A 22,812-nucleotide genomic window follows, 5' to 3' on the forward strand; every position below is an offset into this window, starting at 1 on the left:
AACTGTATACAGTTTTTTCTTGTAATTACTAATTTTGTCATTGTTGTATATCAGTACAAAAATTGTCATGAAAAAAGAAGAAGAAAATAAATCGATAAAAGATGCCTTCAAGTGCTCGCTGGAGACGAAGATGACATTGAAATTTTCAGCTGTATATCTTTCAACTTGAGTTGGATTTACAGAATAGGATACACGTGTGCGTATAATTTGATACTATGTGTTCAGTATGCTCAACGTTATACTGTATATAATCTTATCGTCAATGTGGCGCGTAGAGTTTTCAACTTTACGACCGTCTCTGAATGAATATTTGAGCACGTGACAAAACACGGAAGTCGTTCCTGTTTGACCTCAACAACATGTCAGATTCTTATGTTTGAATGTGAGAATTGAAATGGGAAACCTTGTCTATTGAATTTACAATAAATAATTATATTGCTGGTGTGATGGATACCAATCTGTTGTATTGGAAGAGCCACGGGGAGGTAAATTAGCAAGTGGCGCTTCTTCAGCATCAGCTCTTGGTATTATATGTATTATGGGGCTTATGAGCATGCATTATTTTTCATTTCAGTCTGTATTTAGCCGTTTAAAGATATGGATGAATCTTTTGGATCCATCCTTTCTGCTCACATCAGACGTAAGTATCGGGAGCAGTAAAACAATACTGGAAAGTGCCACTGTTGGTGAACTGATTATCCTGCTCCACTCAGGCAGAAATCCAAGAAAGCAGCACCCAACTAAGAAATGGAGAAAAAATCAGCAAAAAGGTCAGATACGAACATATGCTCAGTGATTTCTTGTCTTTTAGACACCGTGACACTACTACTATTTCTGTTCACTCTTTCTGCCAGTAGGATGAGCATGCGTTGAACCTCTCCCTTGTAAGTAATGCAGGAGACACAAGCCTGTTTTAGCTGCAAAATGTATGGTTTGGCCTATGTTTTATGGGTACCATAATTTGGGTTTTTAATTCAATCAAATCCAAATAATTGACAGTCTTAAAACAAAGTTAAAATACGTGTTTTAATGACCAGTTTGTCTTAACAGTCATCCATCCATGCTGATTCTGGTTCTGTGCTTCCACAAGTTTTCCGCCCTCCAGGTATAGTACATTGAAAAATATATAAACATAAAACTGGTGGATATTGTACCGAAATTGAACTTTGTGCAATTGTGGATAAGTTAGCAGAATTTAGTTGCCTCTGTAAGCAAAAAGACATATTTGGCCATTTTATAATTTTGTCTTCATACAACAACTACGGAATTTGACATTTGAAACTTTGATTGTAATTTGAGTGTAGAATTTCAGCTTCATTTTAAGCAGTGTCACACAAATGTGGAATTTGGTTACCATTTAGAAATATAACAAATGTATGTAAAACTACCTCTGTTTTCAGAGCTTTAGAAGTATTTGGATAATTTGGACAGTTGACCCACAGAGAGGCATAATTGTGACGTACATAGTGCTATACTCACCATCGCCCGTCTCATTTTTCCAGCATTTTTGCCATGTGCTGCTCCTTTGGTACGTCCGTCGTCCCGTCACATGTTTGGCACATGAACCGGAAGGTATATTAATTTTTCCCCCTCTATTTTCAGGTGGTTGCCAGCTTTTTGCCACATAAAAATATCAAACCAGCCTTGTTCTGGCAGGTATATGTGACTTACCATATTAAACTATCTTTTCTAAACTTTGTTCCTTACGTCAATGAAACACCCTTTTGCAGTTTTTACTACAGAGTTACACTGCCGGTTTCAACTTTGCAAACAGGAATTGCTCCTCAGAACAGGTAATACTGCAATACTGTAATGAGGTCCAGTATACTAACTAAGATTAGTGCATATGACCTCTGCTTTGACAGTTGCAATCAAATCACTCATGAATGAGGAGTTGCCACTTTGTGCTTATCTCCAGGTTCAGACACCGTCTCCGAAGCAGCTCTTTTTGATAGCAGGGACAGTCTCATATACAACATGTGCAGGGGTATGTACAGCAGTTTATGTGCTACATCAATTGTAGATATTAAGTGTACCTGTAAAAGTCACAACCACAACAAGTTTCACAACGCTATCATGAAGCATAAACCTGTCGCTATGATGCCATACAATTCTAATCTGCAGCCACAATTCAAACTTTTGAATTATTGTCTGACCATGTGAATCCAAATTCAGCATAATTATAACTGTGTGTACAGTATCTCCTTTCTATATTGCAAGTTGTTTGGGAGATTGTAGATTGTGATCATGTGCTGTACTTTTTGGTTGCAGGTCCTTCCTCAAATTATTGTGAACCGACTGCGTATAAGAAGCCTATTCCTCCAAAATGTCTTCAGGTTTTTCGCACCAGTCCCTCTCTCAGGTTTGTCGGCTCCTAAAATAAAAGCGGATAGGTAAATAAATATTGCTGACGGTGGGAATCCTCACATCTCATTTAATGATGAAACATTGTCGTTATGTTAGATACTTCAATACTTAAGGTATTTTATTTTTTATTTTTTGCTCACATGGACTGACCAATAGTATCAATTTGTGAAAAAAATTAAATTAATTGAAACTGACCCAATTTGGACATATGAGGTTTCTGCTTAACTCATTCACTGCCATTGACGGCTATCGATGTCAAAAATTCATTTTAACAATTTCTATTAGTTTAACATTTTTCTCACTTTTGTTAACAAGAGTATGAAAACCTAGAATGTTTTTATTGTATTAGAACAGAAAATTTGTGATTAATCATGAGGTAACCAGTAAAGTCATGCGATTAATTACGATTTAAAATTGTCATCGCCTGACACCCCTAATTTTTTAATAATCTCTTTAAAATATATATATATAAAAAAATTATATATAATTTATTTTTAAATTATGTGTCAGGCAATTATTATTTTTTTAATCGTATTTAATTGCATGACTTCACTAGTTAACTCATGATTAATCACACATTTTTATTTCTGCTCTAAATGTACCCCAAAAAAATTTAGTTTTTCATACTCTTGTTAACAAAAGTGGGAAAAAAATGTTAAACTAATAGAAATAGTTCAAATTAATTTATGACGTCAATGGCAGTGAATGAGTTAACCGTGACGTTAATATAATGGTGATATATTTATTCAGAGCGTAACATGTCTTGTTCCGCCAGCTATTCTCGCTTTCTTCAACGTGTTTACTGTCAGAGGGGAGGAATGCGAAACTGGTATCCAAGTGTTCGATTCCAATGGGAATTCTGTCGGCATATCTAAGGCAGCAGCAGAAAAGGTAATAGAGGAGTAACTAAATATCAAAGCAACATGATGTTGCTTTATCACATTGGTTTGTTTTTCAGGCTGTGACGGAAACTGCATTGACAAGAGCAGTTCTTTTTGGCACAACTGCTGCTGTTCCTAATCTCCTGGCTTCAGTCTTACAGAGGTCAGCTGACTCCAATATGAATCATCCAATATAAATTGTCGGGGAACAACTAAGCACGCTTTCCTCCTGCAGAACTCGACTTTTCCAGAAGAATGCTCTGCTGGTCGCTCCTATCCGACACGGTTTAGCATTCGTCGTCTTCGGCCTGATGATCCCACTTTCATTCAGTCTCTACCCTCAACTGGGAACGGTAAGATTCTGGACATCATCTCGGCTGAATTTATTGACATGAGCTCAGCTGACACTGACCTTGCTTTCCAGATAAGGAGGGAAAATGTTGACGAAGACCTACAGGCCAAGGTAGCCGAAGAGCAGTTATTCTACCACCGAGGACTTTGAGCAACGGTCAAATACAGCTGAACCTGGAAGGTTCAGACCAAATGTAAAATGAATAAGCACCACACTAGTTTTCTTTTTCTTTTTACAATATATTTATTAATACAGAATTAATATTCTTTGCACCAATCAATGCCAAATACACATCTGTTCATAAAAAATACATTTAACTCTCCAATGTGTTATATCATGAATTTTATGCACTGCACTATGTAATGAAATACTGAGGCACTTAACCATCATTCTGGCAAATGTACCCCACAACACAACTACTTATTAATAACAATAAAAAAACACACACATGATAGGACCTGTAAACAATGTATCTCTAAGCATGGAATAATCTGTTAACTAAGTAACTTGAAATTAAACACGTTGAGCAAATCTGAAATGATTAGCAAAGCAATTCACCAGAAAAAAAATACTTGGTTCAAAATGGTTTTATTATTATTATCACTATGGCAACCAACCCAAAGTTCTTGTTCACCCCCCTCCCCCCTTCAAAAGGTGACGTAAAAAATTGACTGGCAAATAGTTTATAGTAGATTGCCTGAGTCCTTCCCGAATGACTCATCTCATCTATTTCACCCCATTTTATAGTAAGTGCCTTTGCACCATTTCTCAAAAAGGGGAAAATACAATTTCAAATAGGGATCTAGATTTTTATTTTATTTTTTATAAGAAAGACCTATGTATCCCAATATTGCATTTCCCCCTAAAATTGCATGAAATTAATGAATTTTCTATTCTTTTAATTTCCAGTTTCTGATGATAAAACAACTGGTAGTGGCCACTGTGGCAAGTACGGATACCTTGAAATAAGGCCTGGTATCGGTACTCATCCACCCCTACTTTCAAGCCATGGAGAAACTACTGAGCACCACTGAGTTTTGTTATCAGTCTAGTCAGATTAGCGTTAGTGTTAGATAAGTGGCATACGCTTGATTAATAGGCATCTTGGTAACAAAAGCCTTACTTGCTCCCTCAAAAAACATCTTAAAAAGATGTCTAAAGCATGCTTTAATTATTCCGACGATGAGTTTGGGATGGGCATTTAAAAAAAAAAAAATTTGTAGAAAGGAATTAATTTTCTTTTATAGCAAATATTACCTGGGTTATTTGCTGGGAACTACTGGATTACTGCTGACTTGAACAGCATGCAACAATGAGGCACAGTGACCATTTTGTAAGACATAAAAACAAAGCCGCATGAGCAGATACAAGGTCATTTCTTGGTTTGTATTAGGGGAAGTTGAGGTCAGTAAGAATTTTTTTTGTTTTATACTACATTTAAAAAAAAATTAATGCCACATTTGGCATACTTTTTACTGTCATAATTAGGTTCATGTCCGAACTGTTACCCTTTTGGACGGCATCTGAAAGAAAAAAAGTCTTATATCTGTAATATCTGCTCAGCAGCAGCCAGACGAAAGAGGAAGTTTTCCGTTGCTGGGGGGAAATGTTGCTGCTTTAAATGTTCCAGAGTCATTTTTGAGCCTTCACATTGATCAGCCAAGGTCCCCAAATGAGCAAGAATTTGTTTGGTCTTCATAGAAATGTCCTGCAATTGACAATGTGGGTGTCACACTTCAGAATGGAGACAATTTTCCCTAACAGCTTAAAAAACAACAACACAACTCTCACCTTAATGACTTGACTGTCTGACCTCTCTGTGTCTTCTGCAGACTGGACAATAAGATGGCCGACGTCCTTGTGCAACTTCCCCATCATCATGGCCTCTGTGTTGGAACACAATTCCGTTTTTGTTTTTTTTGTCATTTCCCACTCCTTGTGGTCAAAATGCTCAGTAATGAAGAGTTTACAGCACCTTTGGCACTCTGTGACACAGTGATGATGCTGTCTGGGAGGTTCACATACACATCAAACAGGTCTGATCTGTTGCTCACCTCTGGATCGACAAATCCTGCTATATACCCTGCAGGAAAATATAAGAAAAAGATTACAGATTAAATATGGATATGCGGTATTGAAAATGGATGGATGAAAGCGGAAAACGTTTTCACCTGTGCATTTACTGAGATGCTCCACTTCAGTATCCGTCAGGTGCACATATGGATGCAGAATAGACCAATCTTTCCTGTGCCACGCTAGAGCAGGAAGCACTCTGAAAGACAAAGATTAACAGTGTGAATATACGCACGGAAAATGAGCACGGCCACCGCTACATGCAAATATTCATTCAATTATGAATTTAATACTATTATTAAATTGACCTTGTAAATTCCAACAAGGCTTCAACACGAGGATGGTGGACAGCAATCCTCTTTTTCAGCATGACAGCAGTGTACAGGATAATGGTTTCCATGCCGAACTGAGACACCACATCTGATACAGAGCACAGGTGCAGGTTAAGTTGGCATAAGTTCTAGCTGTTGTCTTATCCCCTGTCATTAAGCAAAAGTCACATTTTACATCTTTACCTTTGATTGATCCTGCCAGAAAAGCCTTTCGGACATCGTAGTCCTTGGTTAAAAAGGAGCCGTTCTCTTCACTCTGGCAAATACCTTTGGTGAGGACAGCGATGTAGACCTCCATCATTTTCACTGGACTGCCATATTTGATGTACATCCTGAATAATAAACCAAAGCTTTATTGAAGGTGATCCCCTCAAACTGTATATTTCAACTCAATAACATTTTTGCACATTGTACCTGCACAGTATTCTATTGAGTGCAGCATATTTCTCGGGGTTGAAGTCTTTTGCTGTAACTACCACTGACAAATGAGTTACCTAGGAAGGGGAGAAACACAACTTAAGGTGTGTATTCAAGAAAAGAAACTGCTGTGCCATTGTTATGAATGAGGTCGGTACCTTGTTTAGAGATGTAGGTTCCTGTACTTCTAGTGTGTTGATGTAATACCAAGTGCGACAGAATTGGCCAAATACAAATGTGTGAAAATCTTCCTTGTTTTGTGTCAGACAGCTCTTGCTGAGTAGAATTTGTCTAAGTTCTGAGCCCACCGCGGGATAGCACCACACCCACAGAGTGTCCCCGTTCACATCTTTTTCTGGGGACAACATGAGACATTTTTAAATGGGTGGCTCTTCTCAACACACTTGTGCATAATCAAGAAAGAACCGCATAATTCTGCTAATGGAGCAATTGGATTCATTGCTATCATGTGATTCTACACTACAGCACAAACTGGCTGCTTAAGTCGCTCGTCGCTAAAAAGAACACGAAGTAAAACCATTGGCGTGAGAAAGTTAACTTACCGATCAATCCAACGCTTAACATAGACTGCGTTTCAGGTGCTGCCATATTCCATACCTGGAAAGTTCAAAGTAAATAAATTGGGGGGCGAAACATAATCACACCAAGATGCCACTGACAAGCCAAGAACCCTAAAAACTATTCAAATGTCAAAAGCTCGAAATGGATGCTGCACGGATGTGATGAGACCATAAGCGCGATGAAAGCGATGAATTATTTTATTGCTGTTTCTGTTTTACCTCTGCTGTCACCACTTTTTTTCTCCCCCTCTGTGCGTATTTCTTCCTTTTTCCGGGTCAGGAGACTTGTGTGCGAACAGAGAGGCCACTCATAACCAATCACATTGTGGGCGTAGAGGATGCATTCAAGGCTACGTATAAATAGTTTTTTTTTTAAAGCTCGATACATCACCACTTGTCAAAGATGTATTTCCCCATAGATACACATTTCTGCAATAAAAAAAAAAAAAACTTAATATGTATTTGTCTTCATTATAGTTATGGATCAAGGCCTTTATTTGCAGTGTAACTGCAATTGGCGAACCAAGCAACCATTTGGCTGTTTCAATATGCGTGCCATGGAACGCACCACAATCGTTACACAGTTACATACGGGAAATTTAGAGTCACCCAGAGTTGCCAAATTTTGTGAAACCCCCTTTTGTAAGCGTGCGTTCCGTAAAACACGAATTTTAAAGGTGTTAAAAACGCTTTGTTATTAGAACTATTCAAATAGCCACATCCTCTGCCACATATAGCGTAAGTTTAACTAAAAACAAAACTAATGTACCCTTATATCGAAAATATTTAACAAAAATAGCTAACTCAAATTAATTAGAATTGCTAAATTACTGGGGGGTATAATGTTTTTTTTCTAAAGAAATGTCAGTTTATAATATTTTAAACCTTTGTGATCACTTTGATATTAAATTCAATGTCCTTCAAGCAAACTGTTATTTTTCATGGGGGATGGCGTCTGACGTACATGGCAACCTCAGCAGGCCGTTCACGAGGTTCTTCCTTTCTCAGGCACCGCCGTCGCCGTCGCCGTGCGTTAGCTCGTGGCCTGGATGGACTGGTGGATTCTTTCAAAATTCATATAAGTAGACAAAGGAGCCACCAAAATGCCGGCGTATTTCCAGCGCCCAGAGAATGCTCTGAAACGAGCGAATGGTGAGTAGAAGTAGTTTGTCGTTACCGGGTAGTAATGCACATTAACTGACGTTGAGCCAGCGGCCTCGTCACCGAAAGCAATGCTAATGCTAATGCTAGTGGGGTGCTAGGACTGGCGCGGAAGAAGTCACCGTCAATGTATGAGCTCAGCCAGCTAACGAGCAAGGCCGCTCTCATGAATTGAAACGAATCGAGCCCGGGGACCATTTGAAGCTCTCGACAGTCGAAGTAATTGAGGCCTTGTCAAGTTCATCCATCCGTCCATTAGGCCTATCTGTAGCGCTTATCCTCAGTTGTCAATGTCAGTTTTCTTCGCTTTACAAATGGTTGGCGATGTCTGCTTACGTGTCGTTGAATTGGGCCCAGCTGCGTACTAATAAATGGTGCTATTTGTCAAAAAGTGATGTACTCTACCGATTTGACTATACTTCATTTTCGTGTAAAATACAGAATTTCTGGAAGTGGGCAAGAAACAACCTGCATTGGATGTTTTATACGATGTCATCAAGAGCAAGAAACATCGAACATGGCAGAAGATCCACGAGCCCATTATGCTCAAATACCTGGAGCTATGCGTGGATCTTCGCAAGAGCCACCTGGCAAAGGAGGGTCTCTACCAGTACAAAAACATCTGTCAGCAGGTTAGGTTCATTGGTGTGTCCTATTGACATGGATCATTATGGGCTAACGTGTTCTTTGCTTGTACCATCAGGTGAACATCAAATCGCTCGAGGATGTGGTTAGGGCTTACTTGAAGCTGGCGGAGGACAAGACCGAAACGGCTAAAGGGGAGTCCCAGCAGATGGTTCTGGACATCGAGGATCTGGACAACATCCAGACTCCAGAAAGGTGAGTTTGTGTTGGCTGGTAAGTGGTTCTTAAATAGTTACAAGCTTACTATTTTGGGCTTGTTTGTGTACCTTCAGTGTGCTTCTGAGTGCTGTGAGTGGAGAGGACACTCAGGATCGTACCGATCGTCTGCTCCTCACTCCGTGGGTGAAATTTCTGTGGGAGTCTTACCGCCAGTGCCTGGACCTTCTCCGAAACAACTCCAAGGTGGAGCGCCTTTACCATGACATCGCCCAGCAAGGTACTGGTAACAAATTAGTCACGTGTTTAACTTTTCATGTTGGTATCAGTTAATGTGTTAAGTCGGGTTATAATTATTGCTAATATAAAAAAAAATAAAAAAAATCTTTACAATATGTTCAATGCGTCCACACTACTTTAAATGCAATATTCTGTTTAATATTATGTTTGTGGAATATTAATTAAGCAGAAAAATCCACCTATTTCTATCCAGCTCAGGGGGCTGCCATTTTAAAGACATTACGACTCACCTGTCTGCTGGGTTTGGTCATGTGACGTTCCCAAGCTGAGCCCTTGGCACTGTGATGTAATGTTGACAGCAAGTGGCAGCCCTGTGGCATGTTAAAAAAGGGTGCATTTTTCTGCTTAATTCTTATTTCACAAACACAATATTAAGCAGAATACTATGTTTTGACTTATGGGGGCACAACATATTGGAAAGAATGATTTTTACTTAAGCTTTCAGGCCTATTTTCAAGCTCAAACATTTAGAAGTAAACCCGTACATCAATTTTGCTGTCATGTCTTTTGCAGCATTCAAGTTTTGCCTCCAGTACACCCGGAAGGCAGAGTTTCGCAAGTTGTGTGACAATCTGCGGATGCATCTGGGTCAGATTCAGCGACACCACAACCAGAGCACTGCCATCAACCTGAACAACCCCGAAAGTCAGTCCATGCACCTGGAAACTCGTCTGGTGCAGCTTGACAGTGCCATAAGCATGGAACTCTGGCAGGTCTGTTTCTCATACAAGTTGCTTACTTTGAGTACTGTGAAACTTGAAAGGTGGAATACAATCTGTTGTGGTCTACAGGAAGCATTCAAGGCTGTTGAGGACATCCATGGCCTGTTTGCTCTGTCCAAGAAGCCACCCAAACCCCAGCTAATGGCCAACTATTACAACAAGGTGTCAACTGTGTTTTGGAAGTCTGGAAATGCTCTTTTCCATGCTTGCACCCTGCACCGCCTTTATCACCTGTCGAGAGAGATGCGAAAGAATCTCACACAAGAGGAGATGCAGAGGTACCTTATTTTAGTCACTCTCAGGGTTGTATAAGATTTATTCAGATGAATAACATTTTATTATAAATGCCTACTCACTCCACCCTCAGGATGTCTACCAGAGTCCTCCTGGCTACTCTCTCCATTCCCATCACCCCTGAGCGCACAGATATCGCTCGGCTGTTGGACATGGATGGGATCATTGTGGAGAAGCACCGCCGGCTGGCAACCCTCCTGGGTCTGCAGGCTCCACCAACTCGCCAAAGTCTCATCAATGACATGGTCCGTCATCTGTATGAATGACACGTTTTACATATTGTAGTAGTTTTTGATGATTGTTTCAGAGCGAGTTTGTATTTTTTCTGTTGTTTTAATACAAACTCATAAAGTGACATTTAGATAAGAGTTTGTGAAATAATTAATTTATGTTAAAAACTACAGTTGAATTTGGTCTCAAAGTTAATCAACTATTTTGATAATCAATCTTAGCCATTGTTTAGCTTAAAATCGCCCAAATCCTCATTTCAGCCTCTCAAAAGTTTCTGTATTGCTCTATAGAAGTGGACTGATTATCTTTTGCGTTTAGGCAAAATAAGACATTTGCAAACGTCTGCTTTTTAGTTTGGAGAACAGTTTCATCTGTTACAAATATAATCGTTATTTGCGATCATAGTATGAATAACGTGGAAGTGTAGCCTTTTACATTAATCAGTACTCAAGATGTAGCTTTCAGTCAAAAACTTTGGTGAGTGCAAGATCGCTCCCTCTTCTTTATCGTTTATTTTTTTGTTTATGCTTTACACAATATCAAATAAACATCAATAATTGGTAAATATGCAGTAATTAAAAATATTTTACAATACTGTACTGTACATGTTTATGCAAAAATAAATTTGCTAAAAATATTCGACAGTGACAGCCCTACTTAAACTCTCAGCATATAGATCACATTGCATTGTGCAGATGGTTATAATTTTGTGGCCAGTCATGTACAATATATGTATGAAGAAAGCAAATCAATGGTGTCATCTATTTCCTACATTACAATATCGAATAATTGGTGAATGCCCCTTAATGTGCCTTGCAGGTGAGGTTTAACTTGTTGCAGTATGTTGTACCTGAAGTGAAAGAACTTCACAACTGGCTTGAAGTCGACTTCCATCCTTTGAAACTGAGTGGAAGAGTAACCAAGGTAAAAAGCATTTAAAGCAACAAACTTCCTACTAGTTGTAAAATATTATGAAATGCATACTGTGTAATGTGTTGCGTTGCCTTTGATAATTCTTTTTTTCCCAACAAAAAATCTGCACTTCTCTATTACCAGGTGCTGAATTGGGTTAGAGACCAAGGTGAGAAGGAGTCTGACATTCAGCACTACGTCCCTCACCTGCAAAGTAACACCATCTTGCGTCTCCTGCAACAAGTAATTAAAAACAAATTTCTCTTGAAATGCTTCAGTTTTACAAGCACACCCTTGCTGTGACAGTTTAATATTGCGTGTCCGTTTATATTAGGTCGCACAGATTTATCAGAGCATTGAGTTCAGCCGTCTGGCCTCCCTTGTTCCATTCGTGGATGCCTTCCAGCTGGAGCGCTCCATTGTTGATGCTGCCAGGCACTGTGATCTGCAGGTAAGATCGCGATCATCATAATCATCATCCCATCATGCAGTTTCAAGATGTTAACTTGAATCCACGTGAAAAGGTATAGACTATCATCATCAAAATCTGTGTTTCCTTATGAAGGTTCGAATTGACCACACGTCTCGGACGTTGAGTTTTGGATCTGACCTTAACTACTCGACTAAGGAGGATGCTCCAGTTGGTCCCTTCCTGCAGAACATGCCGTCTGCGCAAATAAGGAATCAGCTGACTGCTATGTCTGCATCTCTGGCCAAGGCCTTGCAGGTCATCAAACCGGCCTCCACGCTGGTGAGCTCAGACTATTCTTGTGTAATCTCTTGATAGTTTATCTTATTCACTACAAGGCTCGAAATAAGTAGTTCCGCTTCATAGTTTGCCAGCGAAAATATTTATGTAATATATTTGCAAAAAAAAAGCCTTTTTGACTTAAATGAGTCGGCTGCGTTCACAATTGGACATGTCGCATCATTCCTCTCCATTCTTAAATAGGTTTTAAATTCTTCAATGCAAAACTTTAACTAACCGTACTTTCTTCTTTTAGCAAGAGCGTGAGGAGCAGAGCCAGCAGGCCATAGCTGCTTACTTGAAAAATGCTCGCAAAGATCATCAGCGCATCCTGGTTCGCAGACAGACCATAGAAGAGCGCAAGGAGCGCCTGGAGAGCCTGAACATTCAACGTGAGAAGGAGGAACTAGAGCAGCGGGAAGCTGAGCTGCAGAAGGTCCGCAAGGCAGAGGAGGAGCGCCTGCGCCAGGAGGCTAAAGAGAGGGAGAAGGAGCGCATTATGCAGGAGCATGAGCAGATCAAGAAAAAGACGGTGCGAGAGCGGCTGGAGCAAATTAAGAAGACTGAACTGGGAGCCAAGGCCTTCAAGGATATTGACATTGAGGTAAAGTCTGACCACTGCCGCCCTGTGCTTCATATGCGTCATCTCCGTATTGCAGTATCATGTCAGAGTTGGTACTATGATGTCTTGAACATGCTTTTGTCGTGCAGGACCTGGAGGAGTTGGATCCTGACTTCATCATGGCTAAGCAGGTGGAGCAGCTGGAGAAAGAGAAGAAAGAACTTCAAGAGCGCCTGAAGAACCAGGAGAAGAAGGTAACGGCGAGATGTTTTTATCGGCGACATCTGTCAGTTACCTCTGCACTGGACTCACTGTCTCTCTCCGCAGATTGACTACTTTGAGAGGGCCAAACGACTAGAGGAAATCCCTCTTATCATAAAGGCGTATGAGGAGCAGCGTATCAAGGACATGGAACTCTGGGAGCTCCAGGAGGAGGAGCGGGTTCGTTGGAAAATGAACTACTGTTCATTAATGAAGTGCTTTCCAGATCTTACAAACTTGTTTTGTTGCTGCAGATTAGTAACATGGAAGTAGAGCGGGAGAAGGCCCTGGAGCACAAGAAGCGCATGTCCCGCATGATGGAGGACAAGGAGAACTTCTTATCCAAAATAACTGCTGCTCGCAGCTTCATTTATGAGGTGAGATACCGTACTACCTATATCGGTTTAGTAGTAACATAATTTAAGCACGTTTTTTATGTGTCCTTGGATTTTTCTTTTTGTAGGAGAAACTAAAGACATTCGAGGAGCGCATGGTGGAGGAAAGGAAGACTCGTCTGGAGGAAAGGAAGAAGCAGCGTAAAGAAGACAGACGTAAGGCTTTCTACCTCCAGAAGGAAGAAGAAGAACAGCGTGTCCATGAGGAACAGCTCAAGAAAGGTAATGAACATTTGCAGACTTTGACAAGGGTCTACTAATTGGCCCAATTGGCTAGTCATGTGGTTAATATCAAACCATTTTGTTTTGCTTGTTTGATATTGATTGAAAATTGTGTGTTGAACTTGAAACACGAAGTGCATTATTTAAAAGGTGAATGTATTCTTTTTTTTCTTTTTTTCTTGTAACCAAGACGTAACCAAACTCCCTCCCCAAAAGCCATAAATATTCTGGAACAATATACCCAAACGCTTTTCATATCATATAATTGGTCAGCTGTGGTGGTGGCAGTATTATTACATGGGCAATTGAGCATTCACAGCTAATGCATTAAAAGTGGAAAATAAAAATATTTTGCTGAAAGTAAATAGAATATTCTCTAATGGCAAAGTCAGTTTCCTGATTTCACCCCAATAGAGCATGCTTTTCAATTGGTGAAGACAAAAGTGAAAGCAAGACCCACCAACCAGCAAGTTTTTATTTTCATCAGCAATATTAGATGGCTTCCAATCTTCCCTTTTTTAACTGACTGCAAGTTGTCTTCTGTCACTTGACTGAATCGCACGTTTGGCCTGTTGTTGTCTCAGAACGTGAGGACCGTGAGCGCGTTGAACAGGAGCAGCGAGAGGAGGAGGAGAGAGTCTACCAGGAGCGCCTGCGCAAACTTGAAGAGCAGGAACAGAAGCAACGTGCTCGCCAGCAGGAGATCGAGGAGCGCGAGCGCCGTCGTGAAGAGGAGAGACGCACTAACCCAGACGAGAAACCCAAGGCTGTATGAAAACATTTTGTAGTTTTACCCCTCCCACACACTACACAATGTAGTGGGATTTTACTGTGAAGTGCATCCGTTTTGTGAATTGTACATTTTTTATTGTTCTAAACAGGACTGGGGTGGTGAGAAAGAGGAGGGAGGATGGCGGAAGCGCACCGAAGGGGGGGAATCAGAGTGGCGGCGTCCTGTGCCTGAAAAGTAAGTTCTCTGCATTCTCATTGATTGTGGGAGTTTGTGCTCTTTTCAAACTCACGCTGTCCCTGTAGGGAATGGAGGCAAGAGGGTCGTGAAGACGACAAGGAGGAGAGAGATCCCTTTAGACGAGGAGAGGGTCTACGCAGGGGCGGAGATGACAAAGGCCCTCGTAGAGGCTTTGATGATGATCGAGGTTCACGTCGGGGTGGAGACGACGACCGTCCACCCCGCAGGGGGATGGATGACGACCGAGGTCCACGTAGAGGTTTTGATGACGATCGTGGCCCGCGACGGGCCTTCGATGACGATCGCGGCCCCCGACGGGCCTTCGATGACGATCGCGGCCCCCGCCGGGCCTTTGATGACGACCGCGGCCCCCGCCGTGCCTTTGATGACGACCGCGGCCCCCGCCGTGCCTTTGATGACGACCGCGGCCCCCGCCGTGGCTTTGATGATGACCGTGGCCCCAGGCGTGGCTTTGATGATGACAGGGGTCCACGTAGGGGCATGGACGACTCTAGGGGTCCCCGACGTGATGATGACTGGGGACCCAAAAGAGGAGGCGATGACGACAAAGGTGGAAGAAGAGACGACGGTCCGCGTCGTGATTTTGATGACCCCTCACCATGGAAGCCACTCAGTAAAACAGGCGGTAAGCATTTGGCCATCGCGTCCTCCAGTAAATAGGGACTGAAGTTCAAATCAGTGGAGAACAGATGAGCAATGCGTTATTTCGGGTCTGATGTGAAGCTAGCATATTAGCATCATGGCGTGCATGCGGGGGAGCTTTGCTGCTTGAAAAGTAGATCCTGGGTCAAAAAACGCTTTAGTTTTTTCTACTTTCTGGATCTGATTGGTCATAAATCAATTTGATAGATCTAATCGTCCGATCCCCTTACATGTCACATTTCCAGACTTTCTTTGGATTCTCTCCTAGATGTATTGCTAAAAACAAACTGTTGGATTCCGTATCACCATACATTGGAATTTTGGGTTACAAATGTTACGGTGTATGTTATGTCATTAGCCATCCGTTAGCCCGGGGTTCCACTGTACCTCGATAAAATGACGAGCTAGGGGCTCATGTCACAGGAGGTTGGCGTGAGCGGGAAAAAGCTAGGGAGGAGAGCTGGGGCCCTCCTCGTGGCGGTACCAATGACAACCAAGAGGACGACGAGAGAGACGAACGACCCAGTGACCGCTTCAAAGACCGTCAAAGGTGAGTCTGACAGAATGAAGAACGTAATTGTATGTTTGTGTGCATTGTCAGTTCAATTAATAAGCACGTGTGTGTTTCCAGAGAGGACAACGGCTGGAGGAAACCAGATGAAGGAAAAGGCGGTTGGAGAGATTCTCGCAAAGAGGACACTGACAGTCGCGTTGAGCGTGATGATCGCCGCGGGGAACGCGACGATCGCCGCGATGATCCGCAGAAAGCTCCGCCAAGAGATCAAAATGATGGTAAACAGCCTGTGCTTGTTCTTTCATCGCATCACAAGGGATTTGGACATATTTTTTTGTTCCATTGCATTGGTATTATTGGGGAAAATAGAATATTTATAATTAAATTTTAAAAATGATGTAGCAGTGTTCTTATCAAAGAAGCAGCAGAAAAGCAATTATGGGTTAATTATTAACCCATTTAAAAGTCCCCCTTTCCTGGCATGTACTTGAATAATAAGGGAATCTTAAGTCACAGTGACTTCAAATTCTGATCTCCTTGTTTTGCAAGCTTTTTGCAGCATTTGGCAAACCACACAGATGTCAAACTTAAACCATGTCACAGTCTCATTTTTACATACAGTATGCTAAATGGGGAAAAAAGGGATTTTGATTGTATGGGACAGTTTAAGTACGTAAGCTACACTTCAAACAGCAGCCAGCAGGTGGTGTCGTTTACCTCTTGGAAATAGTAAATGGAGTGCACTTAATGCTTCTTCAATCTTGTTTGTGCAGGAGGCGCCTGGCGTCGTGGCGGTGAAGAAAGGCGTGAGGAACCAGACAGGCCCAAGGAGCACGAGCAAGACAAAGAAGTTGAGGGAGACAAGAACTGGCGTTCAGACAAAGATGCTCGCCGCACTAAAAACGACACAGATGATGACGGCTGGACCACCGTCCGCCGCTGAATCCTGACGTCTTTCAAGTGGCTCCAAAAATGTTGGAAAGACAGATTAGCCTTCGATAACCGATCCCTCATTTAGCTTCTGATACTCCCTGTGTATTGTTTGATTTTCAAATTCTATGTCAAAACTCTTATTCTCCCTGGGGATGGATATTCCTTTTACTACTAGTTGACTTTCAGTAGCTCTGAAAACTGGAGGCCTCGAGCAAAACATCATCAGACATGACGACCCCCAGTGGATAAGAGTGTTATCTATAATGTTATCATATTATAGTGGAAAATATATCAACCTCGGCTCTCAATGCAAACTCAGTGAATCACCAACTGCCTCTTTTAAACTTAAGTTTCACATTGATGTTGTCTGATGGCACTCTTTCCGCAAATGTCACCTGCTTGGTAATCTAGTCTTTCAGATGATTATTAACATGTTAAACGAGTGAAATATCCACTTTGAGGTGTACGCTACAAATACTACATTTGTCTCAGCGTTTCTGCTTCTCTCTGCAGTGACAATGGTGTTACACCAGGTTGCATGTGAACAGATAAAGCCTTTATTAAAAATGTTTGACCTCCACTTGTTTATCCTTTTGTCAACATACAGTAGTTTGATATTGACATTTTTTGTTTGTCTGTTGTGCCCATCTATATAAAGAACCCTAATGAGAAATGGCACAGTAATTGACAAAACTGCTGCCTGAGTAACAGGCATATACTGCCACATATGTTAATATTCGTATGAATTTTTTTCCAGTCCAGTTAACAGGCAAAATTGTACAATTGAAAAACATGCTTTTTTTTAGTTGAGTACCACCACCAGTCACACTGTCTCAATTGTCAAATATACACGCTATCAACTCATTTGTGAAGTCGTTTGTCGTAAATCGAATAGTTTAGTTGCTGAGTCCTATTTGAATGCTGTTGGGAACAAGAAAATATGTTTATTTTGAAGTCAGTATTTGTTATTGCTATATTGTTAGCTCAATATCTTCGTTGCCAGTCATTTCTAACTTAGAAACAATATAATATAAAAGACATCTACAATATCAAAAGCACTATTTTGCTTGCAATGTTTTTTTTTCTTTTTTTCCTGGTTTTCCGACAAGGTTCAAAGACGATTTAGGCAGCAGCTGTGCAAATCGGCTCCGGCTTTAGGACTTTTGCCTTTGTGCACATTGCAACCACGAGAGGTCACTAAAGCTCCACGTAGGACAGCGGGACTTTTCACAAATGGCAATAGCAAGCAAAACGAAGCATTTTATCGCTAAAATATATTCAATATAATCAGAAACTTTACATTACCAAAACATGTACCGAATTAAATTTATTTTAAATGTAACGTTTAATTAACCATAACTAAAAATTAAATAACGTTTAATACAACACTAGCTATGCTTTATTGAGCTATTAGATTAGGCCCCAGAGGGGAAACTCAGGTGTTGTAACAGTTAAAATCAATAATTTAAAAATAATAATAATAATTAATTCTAATACACGGGTGTATTTTCTCAGAATAAATATTAAGGCTCCAAAAGAAAACTCCTATTGAGCAGCACGACGCAGCACGACACGGCAAAAATAGCAGTTAGTTATTGATATAGATTTGTAAATAAATAAATAAACAAACAAACAAACACATAAATAAATACAACACTTATGTTATAAGGCGATGGGTGGAAACCTGGAATGTAAAAAAAAAATGCAGCCTTTACGATTGGTGCACAGCATATAGGCTAAGCAAAACGACAATTAACAATCACAATCACTAATATATGACCGAATTCGAAAAAACTCGATTTTCATTTGTTTACACCAGATTGTAATGAGTCTGAACGAGCAGGGTTTCAGCGTTCTGTAGCCGACAGTAATTTTTAAATACAGTTCAATATGGGTTCATTGGAGCCGAACCAAAACAAATCGGAGAGGAACAAAATTGGCAGACGAATTAAGGCCGACCGGCGCAATTAGTCAAGCCCCAAAGATGGGAATAAACTAATTCCGCTCGTTTGGAGTGCGGACGTGTCAGAGGCCTTCCCGTGCCTGAGCTCGGTGCGCGATTGGCGCGCGCTGGCGTGCGCGCGCACGGCGGGGGTGCCGTACAGCCGACGAATCGTGTCCGCGTCGCGTTCGAGTCCGCCTTCTCTGAGCTCAGGCCGCTTTGCCATTGACGCACTTTAAAGCGCCTCGCTCCTTCTCCACCTTAAGGCGAGCGGCAGAGGCGGCGGCCAATCAGCATGCCATTAGAGGCTTGAGAGGAAGCTGTTTATGGGAGTGCAGCGCTAATTAGCCTCATGAACTAACACATCTGGCCGCACCGAGTCACCGAGGAAAACGATCACATCCATGGATTAGTCTGGGAGCGCACGGACACTTTTGACTTGACGTCCTCGCAAGTCTCCACCACGCCTGGTGCGTGCTGCGCTTTTCCTCAACTTCTTGACGGCGTGCGGCAACTTTCGCCTCTTTCTCAACTCTGGAGTATTTCCCGCGATAACTTGCGCTTAAACTGGGGAACCCGGAGCATCGCGCCATGTTTCAACCCACACCCAAGAGGTGTTTCACGATAGAGTCGCTGGTGGCCAAGGATAATCCGGTACCGGTGTCCCGCTCCGAGGAGCCCATCAGGCCGGCGGCACTCAGCTATGCAAACTCGGGCCAGATGCACCCCTTCCTTAACGGCTTCCACTCCGGCGGCAGGGGCGTTTACTCGAACCCGGACTTGGTGTTCGCCGAGGCGGTCTCGCATCCGCCCAACTCGGCGGTGCCGGTGCATTCTGTGGCCCCGCCGCACGCCCTGGCCGCTCATCAGCTCTCGTCCCCTCACAGTCCGCACCCTCTTTTTGGCAGCCAGCAAAGGGACCCCTCCACCTTCTACCCTTGGTTATTGCACAGATATAGATACTTGGGACACAGATTTCAAGGTAGGTTTTGGTTCATTTTTTTCTCGCATGCATGGAAAACCCCTAAAAGTTTTTGCGGCAAGAGTAAGAGGGAATATATATATATTTTTTTAAAACTATATTGATTCAATAAAAAAATAAAATAAAACACTACCTTTTTGTGTGGCGTTATTATAAAGCACTTGATTAGTTTATATATTATATCGAATTGTGTTAAAAAAAAAGAGAGGTGATATTTTGTGTTTTGTTGCGCATTACTGCGGGTTGTACGAACATTAGAATTTTATTTTAATTACATTTAGCGTTTATTCGTGTTTATTTTGTATTGATTTTAAATGATAGCTTCTTCTTTTTTTGCAGGCATGGATTTAATTGAGGGTCGTTCAGTTTTACTTTTAAAAAACATTGTTCGTGCTATATTTTGTACTACATGGAAATATTTGTATTTGAATTAAGGTGGTAGGAAAGTGAAATTAACATGGGCCTACTTAAATAGAAATGGACAGGATTATTTGCCCATTTCTGTATGTAATTGGTTTTAAATAAATTAAATCAAGCCTTTGTTTTTTTTTTTGCATATGAAAGAGCTTTATCGTTTAAAAATGTATCATCCCCTTAATTGCACAATTTAAAAACAACCAGACTGACAGCGTTGCTTCCTTTTATTTATTTATTTACATTTGTTTCTTGTTGGGCTCCAGGTAACGAAACAAGTCCGGAGAGCTTCCTTTTGCACAACGCGCTGGCCCGAAAACCCAAACGAATCCGCACGGCTTTCTCGCCCTCGCAACTCCTGCGGCTCGAGCACGCGTTCGAGAAAAACCATTACGTGGTGGGCGCGGAGAGGAAACAGCTCGCGCACAGCCTTAGCCTCACAGAAACTCAGGTAAGACTGCAATTTTCGGATTTGGATGTATTTATTATTTTGCATTTGGACAATTGCACCATAGTATTTCATTTTATACGTGCATGTGTTTGTGTGTGCTCTTATTCGGAAAATATAGGCCTATTTAAAACTAATATTGGTATTGTGATATTTAAAAAAAAAACGCCACGTAATTTGTGCAATATAATTATTGTCCACAACTGATGTGGTGCACAAGGCAATATCTGATCCCCCCTCATTGTAGTTCCTAACCTCATTTTACGAGGGGTTGCATGATTTATTATTATTTTTTCTTCCGAGGGGGGACACTGAGAATGTTGCCTTTCAAAATGGAAGCTAAACGAAGGAGTTAACCATTTTGTGGGCTCAGCCATACATAAGAAGGCGGCGGCCTGGGTGGGTCGCGCTGCCATATTTGCCACATTGTTCGAACCCATCGGCCCAAAATGAAGCATCACGTCATTCAATGAGCACACTGAGAGCTTATTAAATGCACCTCGCTTGCCATTGAAGGGAGCGACAAAAGCTGCACGGGGCCAATTTATCGATTTAGATGTTAATTCCCACTGATCAACACGATGAGTGGATTTAGAGGAGCGTGTTAAACGTCACATAATGGAACTCCGTGTTTTGGTTTTATTTGATCAGCTAAAATGAGTGCCGCTGTGTTATCATGGCCTGTTTTACAGGACGAGGTGTAACATTAAAAATTAAATTTTAGCTTCCTAACACAATTTTAATTCATACTGACAGCAATACGATAAACATTTTTATTTAATTCATTTTCTGCATGGTTAGTCAGTGCAGGCCTGTGCGAATTTACGGCAAGTTGTTTGTGCATCACTGATTCCGTTTTTTTTTTTTTGTCGTCCCCACCTTATAGGTAAAAGTGTGGTTCCAGAACCGAAGGACAAAGTTCAAAAGACAGAAACTGGAGGAGGAAGGTTCCGAGTCCCAGCAGAAGAAGAAGGGCTCCCATCACATAAACCGCTGGAGGATGGACACCAAGCAGTCCAGCCCGGGGGAAATCGATGTGACTTCGGACGATTAAAACGCGCTCGAGGACGCGAATACAGGATACCGTGGCAAGACAGTAGGGTCAAATAACCCAATGTCACATTTCACATCCCCGATGGGCAGCTGAGGGCGACGGAAGGCCGGCTGCTGCGTGGCCCAGCTGTCACCCTGCGGCCCGGTCAGTCCAAAAGAACCTGGAACATGGTACTGACAGATTGTGTGTCACCACCTGAAATATTCTCCCCCCCCCCCTTCTCCAATTCATATTGGACGGTTGCACTTCTATTTTTTTCCACTCAAGATACCAAAACTGCTTTTAAAAAAAAAACTTGAATTGCATGGTAGTTGTTTTAATTTGACAAAATCAAGAGGAAGACGAAAGAAATTTTTATTTAACTCTATTTTCTAACAGAGGTGTTGTACTTCTTTTTTCAAACAGTGTGCAGTCTTTAATTCATCATTCTCGTGTAAAAGTGATTGTGAAAACATATGAAGTAGCAGTGCTTTATCGTGTTTTTTTTTTTTATCAAGAAAAAAGCAAAAACTGTTTTTCGAGAAAAAGAAAAAAAAGAGAGAGAGAATTTAAGGGAAGGTATCAGGACATTCCTTGAACCTCAAAAGCTTTACCAGTGTGTGGTCGTGCTTGGCCCCGCGCAGCCTTCTGTCAGGACGTCAGCCTCCACTCAAATGCCACACGGACTCAAATGAAATAGAGATAATAAATTAAGAAAAAAAACAACAACCTCCAAGCACTGAGTGTATTCCATGTACAGAAAAAAAAATATTGTTATTGTTTCTGTTAAAACCCTCTTTTACAGAATGTAAATAATTTTTGTGTATGTGTTAAATTTGCTACAATTTTAACACAAAGTATACTTCCAAGAAGTATGTAATTGTCAATATTTTGTCAATAAAGTTTTATCAATTATGTCGCGCGCTGTAAAAGTACGCAGGCCTTTATTTTCAAAAGCATTTCATCATTTATAGTCATTGCCCTTTTTTGGTGTGAATTGTAAAAAAAAAAAAAAAAAAAGAAGAAGAAGAAAAGAAAAATAAGTGCAAATAATTTGCGCTCAATTCATCATTTGTTGTGTGCAGCAGCTCCAAAGAGTCTCGACAAGCTTTTGTGAAAGTGCAAATCAGTTTGGGCAATTATCATGCGAGTAATATGAGGGGGGGGGGGGGGGGGTGAGCATTGCCCAGTGGTCCACTTTAATCTCTTAATCCGGATCCGAGGGGGCTTGGTTGGACATAATTTAGCACAATCTGACGAGCCCTCGCGACGCGATAAGAGAAGGTTGCAAAAAAAAAGAA

General features: G+C 41.3%; 4 protein-coding genes across 6 annotated transcripts; 3 read left to right on the top strand and 1 right to left on the bottom strand.

Moving 5' to 3' along the window:
- The first annotated feature begins 333 nt into the window (after positions 1 to 333).
- On the top strand, positions 334 to 6,670 carry sfxn4 (sideroflexin 4). 2 transcript variants are annotated; one of them, XM_086093793.1, is made up of 15 exons: positions 334 to 485; positions 575 to 640; positions 714 to 770; positions 858 to 884; positions 1,051 to 1,105; positions 1,503 to 1,528; positions 1,603 to 1,656; positions 1,731 to 1,793; positions 1,919 to 1,987; positions 2,272 to 2,362; positions 3,143 to 3,258; positions 3,326 to 3,411; positions 3,484 to 3,601; positions 3,673 to 3,793; positions 5,433 to 6,670. In XM_086093793.1, the coding sequence occupies exons 1-14, from the start codon at positions 447 to 449 to the stop codon at positions 3,748 to 3,750; spliced, it is 945 nt and encodes a 314-aa protein (XP_085949919.1). In that variant the 5' UTR covers positions 334 to 446; the 3' UTR covers positions 3,751 to 3,793; positions 5,433 to 6,670. The 2 variants fall into 2 exon arrangements, with proteins under 2 accessions (XP_085949919.1, XP_085949920.1); XM_086093794.1 differs by having other exon boundaries at positions 337 to 485; positions 718 to 770.
- On the bottom strand, positions 3,825 to 7,293 carry dennd10 (DENN domain containing 10). Of its 2 annotated transcripts, XM_086093791.1 has the most exons (10): positions 7,223 to 7,293; positions 6,986 to 7,040; positions 6,581 to 6,777; positions 6,420 to 6,499; positions 6,189 to 6,337; positions 5,982 to 6,093; positions 5,772 to 5,872; positions 5,576 to 5,683; positions 5,392 to 5,486; positions 3,825 to 5,308 (listed from the first exon to the last, which is right to left on the bottom strand). In XM_086093791.1, the coding sequence occupies exons 2-10, from the start codon at positions 7,029 to 7,031 to the stop codon at positions 5,141 to 5,143; spliced, it is 1,056 nt and encodes a 351-aa protein (XP_085949917.1). In that variant the 5' UTR covers positions 7,032 to 7,040; positions 7,223 to 7,293; the 3' UTR covers positions 3,825 to 5,140. The 2 variants fall into 2 exon arrangements, with proteins under 2 accessions (XP_085949917.1, XP_085949918.1); XM_086093792.1 differs by having other exon boundaries at positions 6,986 to 7,257.
- Positions 7,294 to 7,986: 693 nt separating this feature from the next.
- eif3a (eukaryotic translation initiation factor 3 subunit A) lies at positions 7,987 to 17,272 on the top strand. Its single transcript, XM_086093414.1, has 22 exons — positions 7,987 to 8,155; positions 8,606 to 8,796; positions 8,868 to 9,004; positions 9,082 to 9,245; positions 9,779 to 9,978; positions 10,057 to 10,265; positions 10,355 to 10,526; positions 11,332 to 11,436; positions 11,569 to 11,667; positions 11,759 to 11,875; positions 11,990 to 12,175; positions 12,429 to 12,776; positions 12,884 to 12,988; positions 13,062 to 13,175; positions 13,250 to 13,372; positions 13,459 to 13,612; positions 14,197 to 14,381; positions 14,494 to 14,579; positions 14,648 to 15,228; positions 15,669 to 15,795; positions 15,877 to 16,037; positions 16,533 to 17,272. Exons 1-22 carry the CDS (start codon positions 8,107 to 8,109, stop codon positions 16,700 to 16,702), a joined length of 3,783 nt encoding a protein of 1,260 aa, XP_085949540.1. The 5' UTR covers positions 7,987 to 8,106; the 3' UTR covers positions 16,703 to 17,272.
- A 1,515-nt stretch (positions 17,273 to 18,787) lies between these two features.
- emx2 (empty spiracles homeobox 2) lies at positions 18,788 to 22,430 on the top strand. Its single transcript, XM_086093183.1, has 3 exons — positions 18,788 to 19,616; positions 20,297 to 20,481; positions 21,365 to 22,430. The coding sequence occupies exons 1-3, from the start codon at positions 19,226 to 19,228 to the stop codon at positions 21,530 to 21,532; spliced, it is 744 nt and encodes a 247-aa protein (XP_085949309.1). The 5' UTR covers positions 18,788 to 19,225; the 3' UTR covers positions 21,533 to 22,430.
- The last annotated feature ends 382 nt before the right edge of the window (positions 22,431 to 22,812 follow it).

Source organism: Leptonotus elevatus, chromosome 13 (genome assembly GCF_054856555.1).
Source record: "Leptonotus elevatus isolate MCC_2025b chromosome 13, RoL_Lele_1.0, whole genome shotgun sequence".
Taxonomy (NCBI): Eukaryota; Metazoa; Chordata; class Actinopteri; order Syngnathiformes; family Syngnathidae; genus Leptonotus; species Leptonotus elevatus.

Excerpts from the sequence above, each read along its gene's own strand:
- sfxn4 (XM_086093793.1), top strand. The coding sequence starts at position 447 with ATGGATACCAATCTGTTGTATTGGAAGAGCCACGGGGAG. Across the intron at positions 771-857 it reads GAGAAAAAATCAGCAAAAAG|GATGAGCATGCGTTGAACCT; the intron begins GTCAGATACGAA and ends TTCTGCCAGTAG. Across the intron at positions 3,602-3,672 it reads TCTACCCTCAACTGGGAACG|ATAAGGAGGGAAAATGTTGA; the intron begins GTAAGATTCTGG and ends CTTGCTTTCCAG.
- dennd10 (XM_086093791.1), bottom strand. The coding sequence starts at position 7,031 with ATGGCAGCACCTGAAACGCAGTCTATGTTAAGCGTTGGATTGATCG. Across the intron at positions 5,684-5,771 it reads GCATCTCAGTAAATGCACAG|GGTATATAGCAGGATTTGTC; the intron begins GTGAAAACGTTT and ends ATTTTCCTGCAG. Across the intron at positions 5,309-5,391 it reads CAGACAGTCAAGTCATTAAG|GACATTTCTATGAAGACCAA; the intron begins GTGAGAGTTGTG and ends TGTCAATTGCAG.
- eif3a (XM_086093414.1), top strand. The coding sequence starts at position 8,107 with ATGCCGGCGTATTTCCAGCGCCCAGAGAATGCTCTGAAACGAGCGAAT. Across the intron at positions 12,176-12,428 it reads TCAAACCGGCCTCCACGCTG|CAAGAGCGTGAGGAGCAGAG; the intron begins GTGAGCTCAGAC and ends TTCTTCTTTTAG. Across the intron at positions 14,580-14,647 it reads CGGCGTCCTGTGCCTGAAAA|GGAATGGAGGCAAGAGGGTC; the intron begins GTAAGTTCTCTG and ends CTGTCCCTGTAG.
- emx2 (XM_086093183.1), top strand. The coding sequence starts at position 19,226 with ATGTTTCAACCCACACCCAAGAGGTGTTTCACGATAGAGTCGCTGGTG. Across the intron at positions 19,617-20,296 it reads CTTGGGACACAGATTTCAAG|GTAACGAAACAAGTCCGGAG; the intron begins GTAGGTTTTGGT and ends GTTGGGCTCCAG. Across the intron at positions 20,482-21,364 it reads TTAGCCTCACAGAAACTCAG|GTAAAAGTGTGGTTCCAGAA; the intron begins GTAAGACTGCAA and ends CCCACCTTATAG.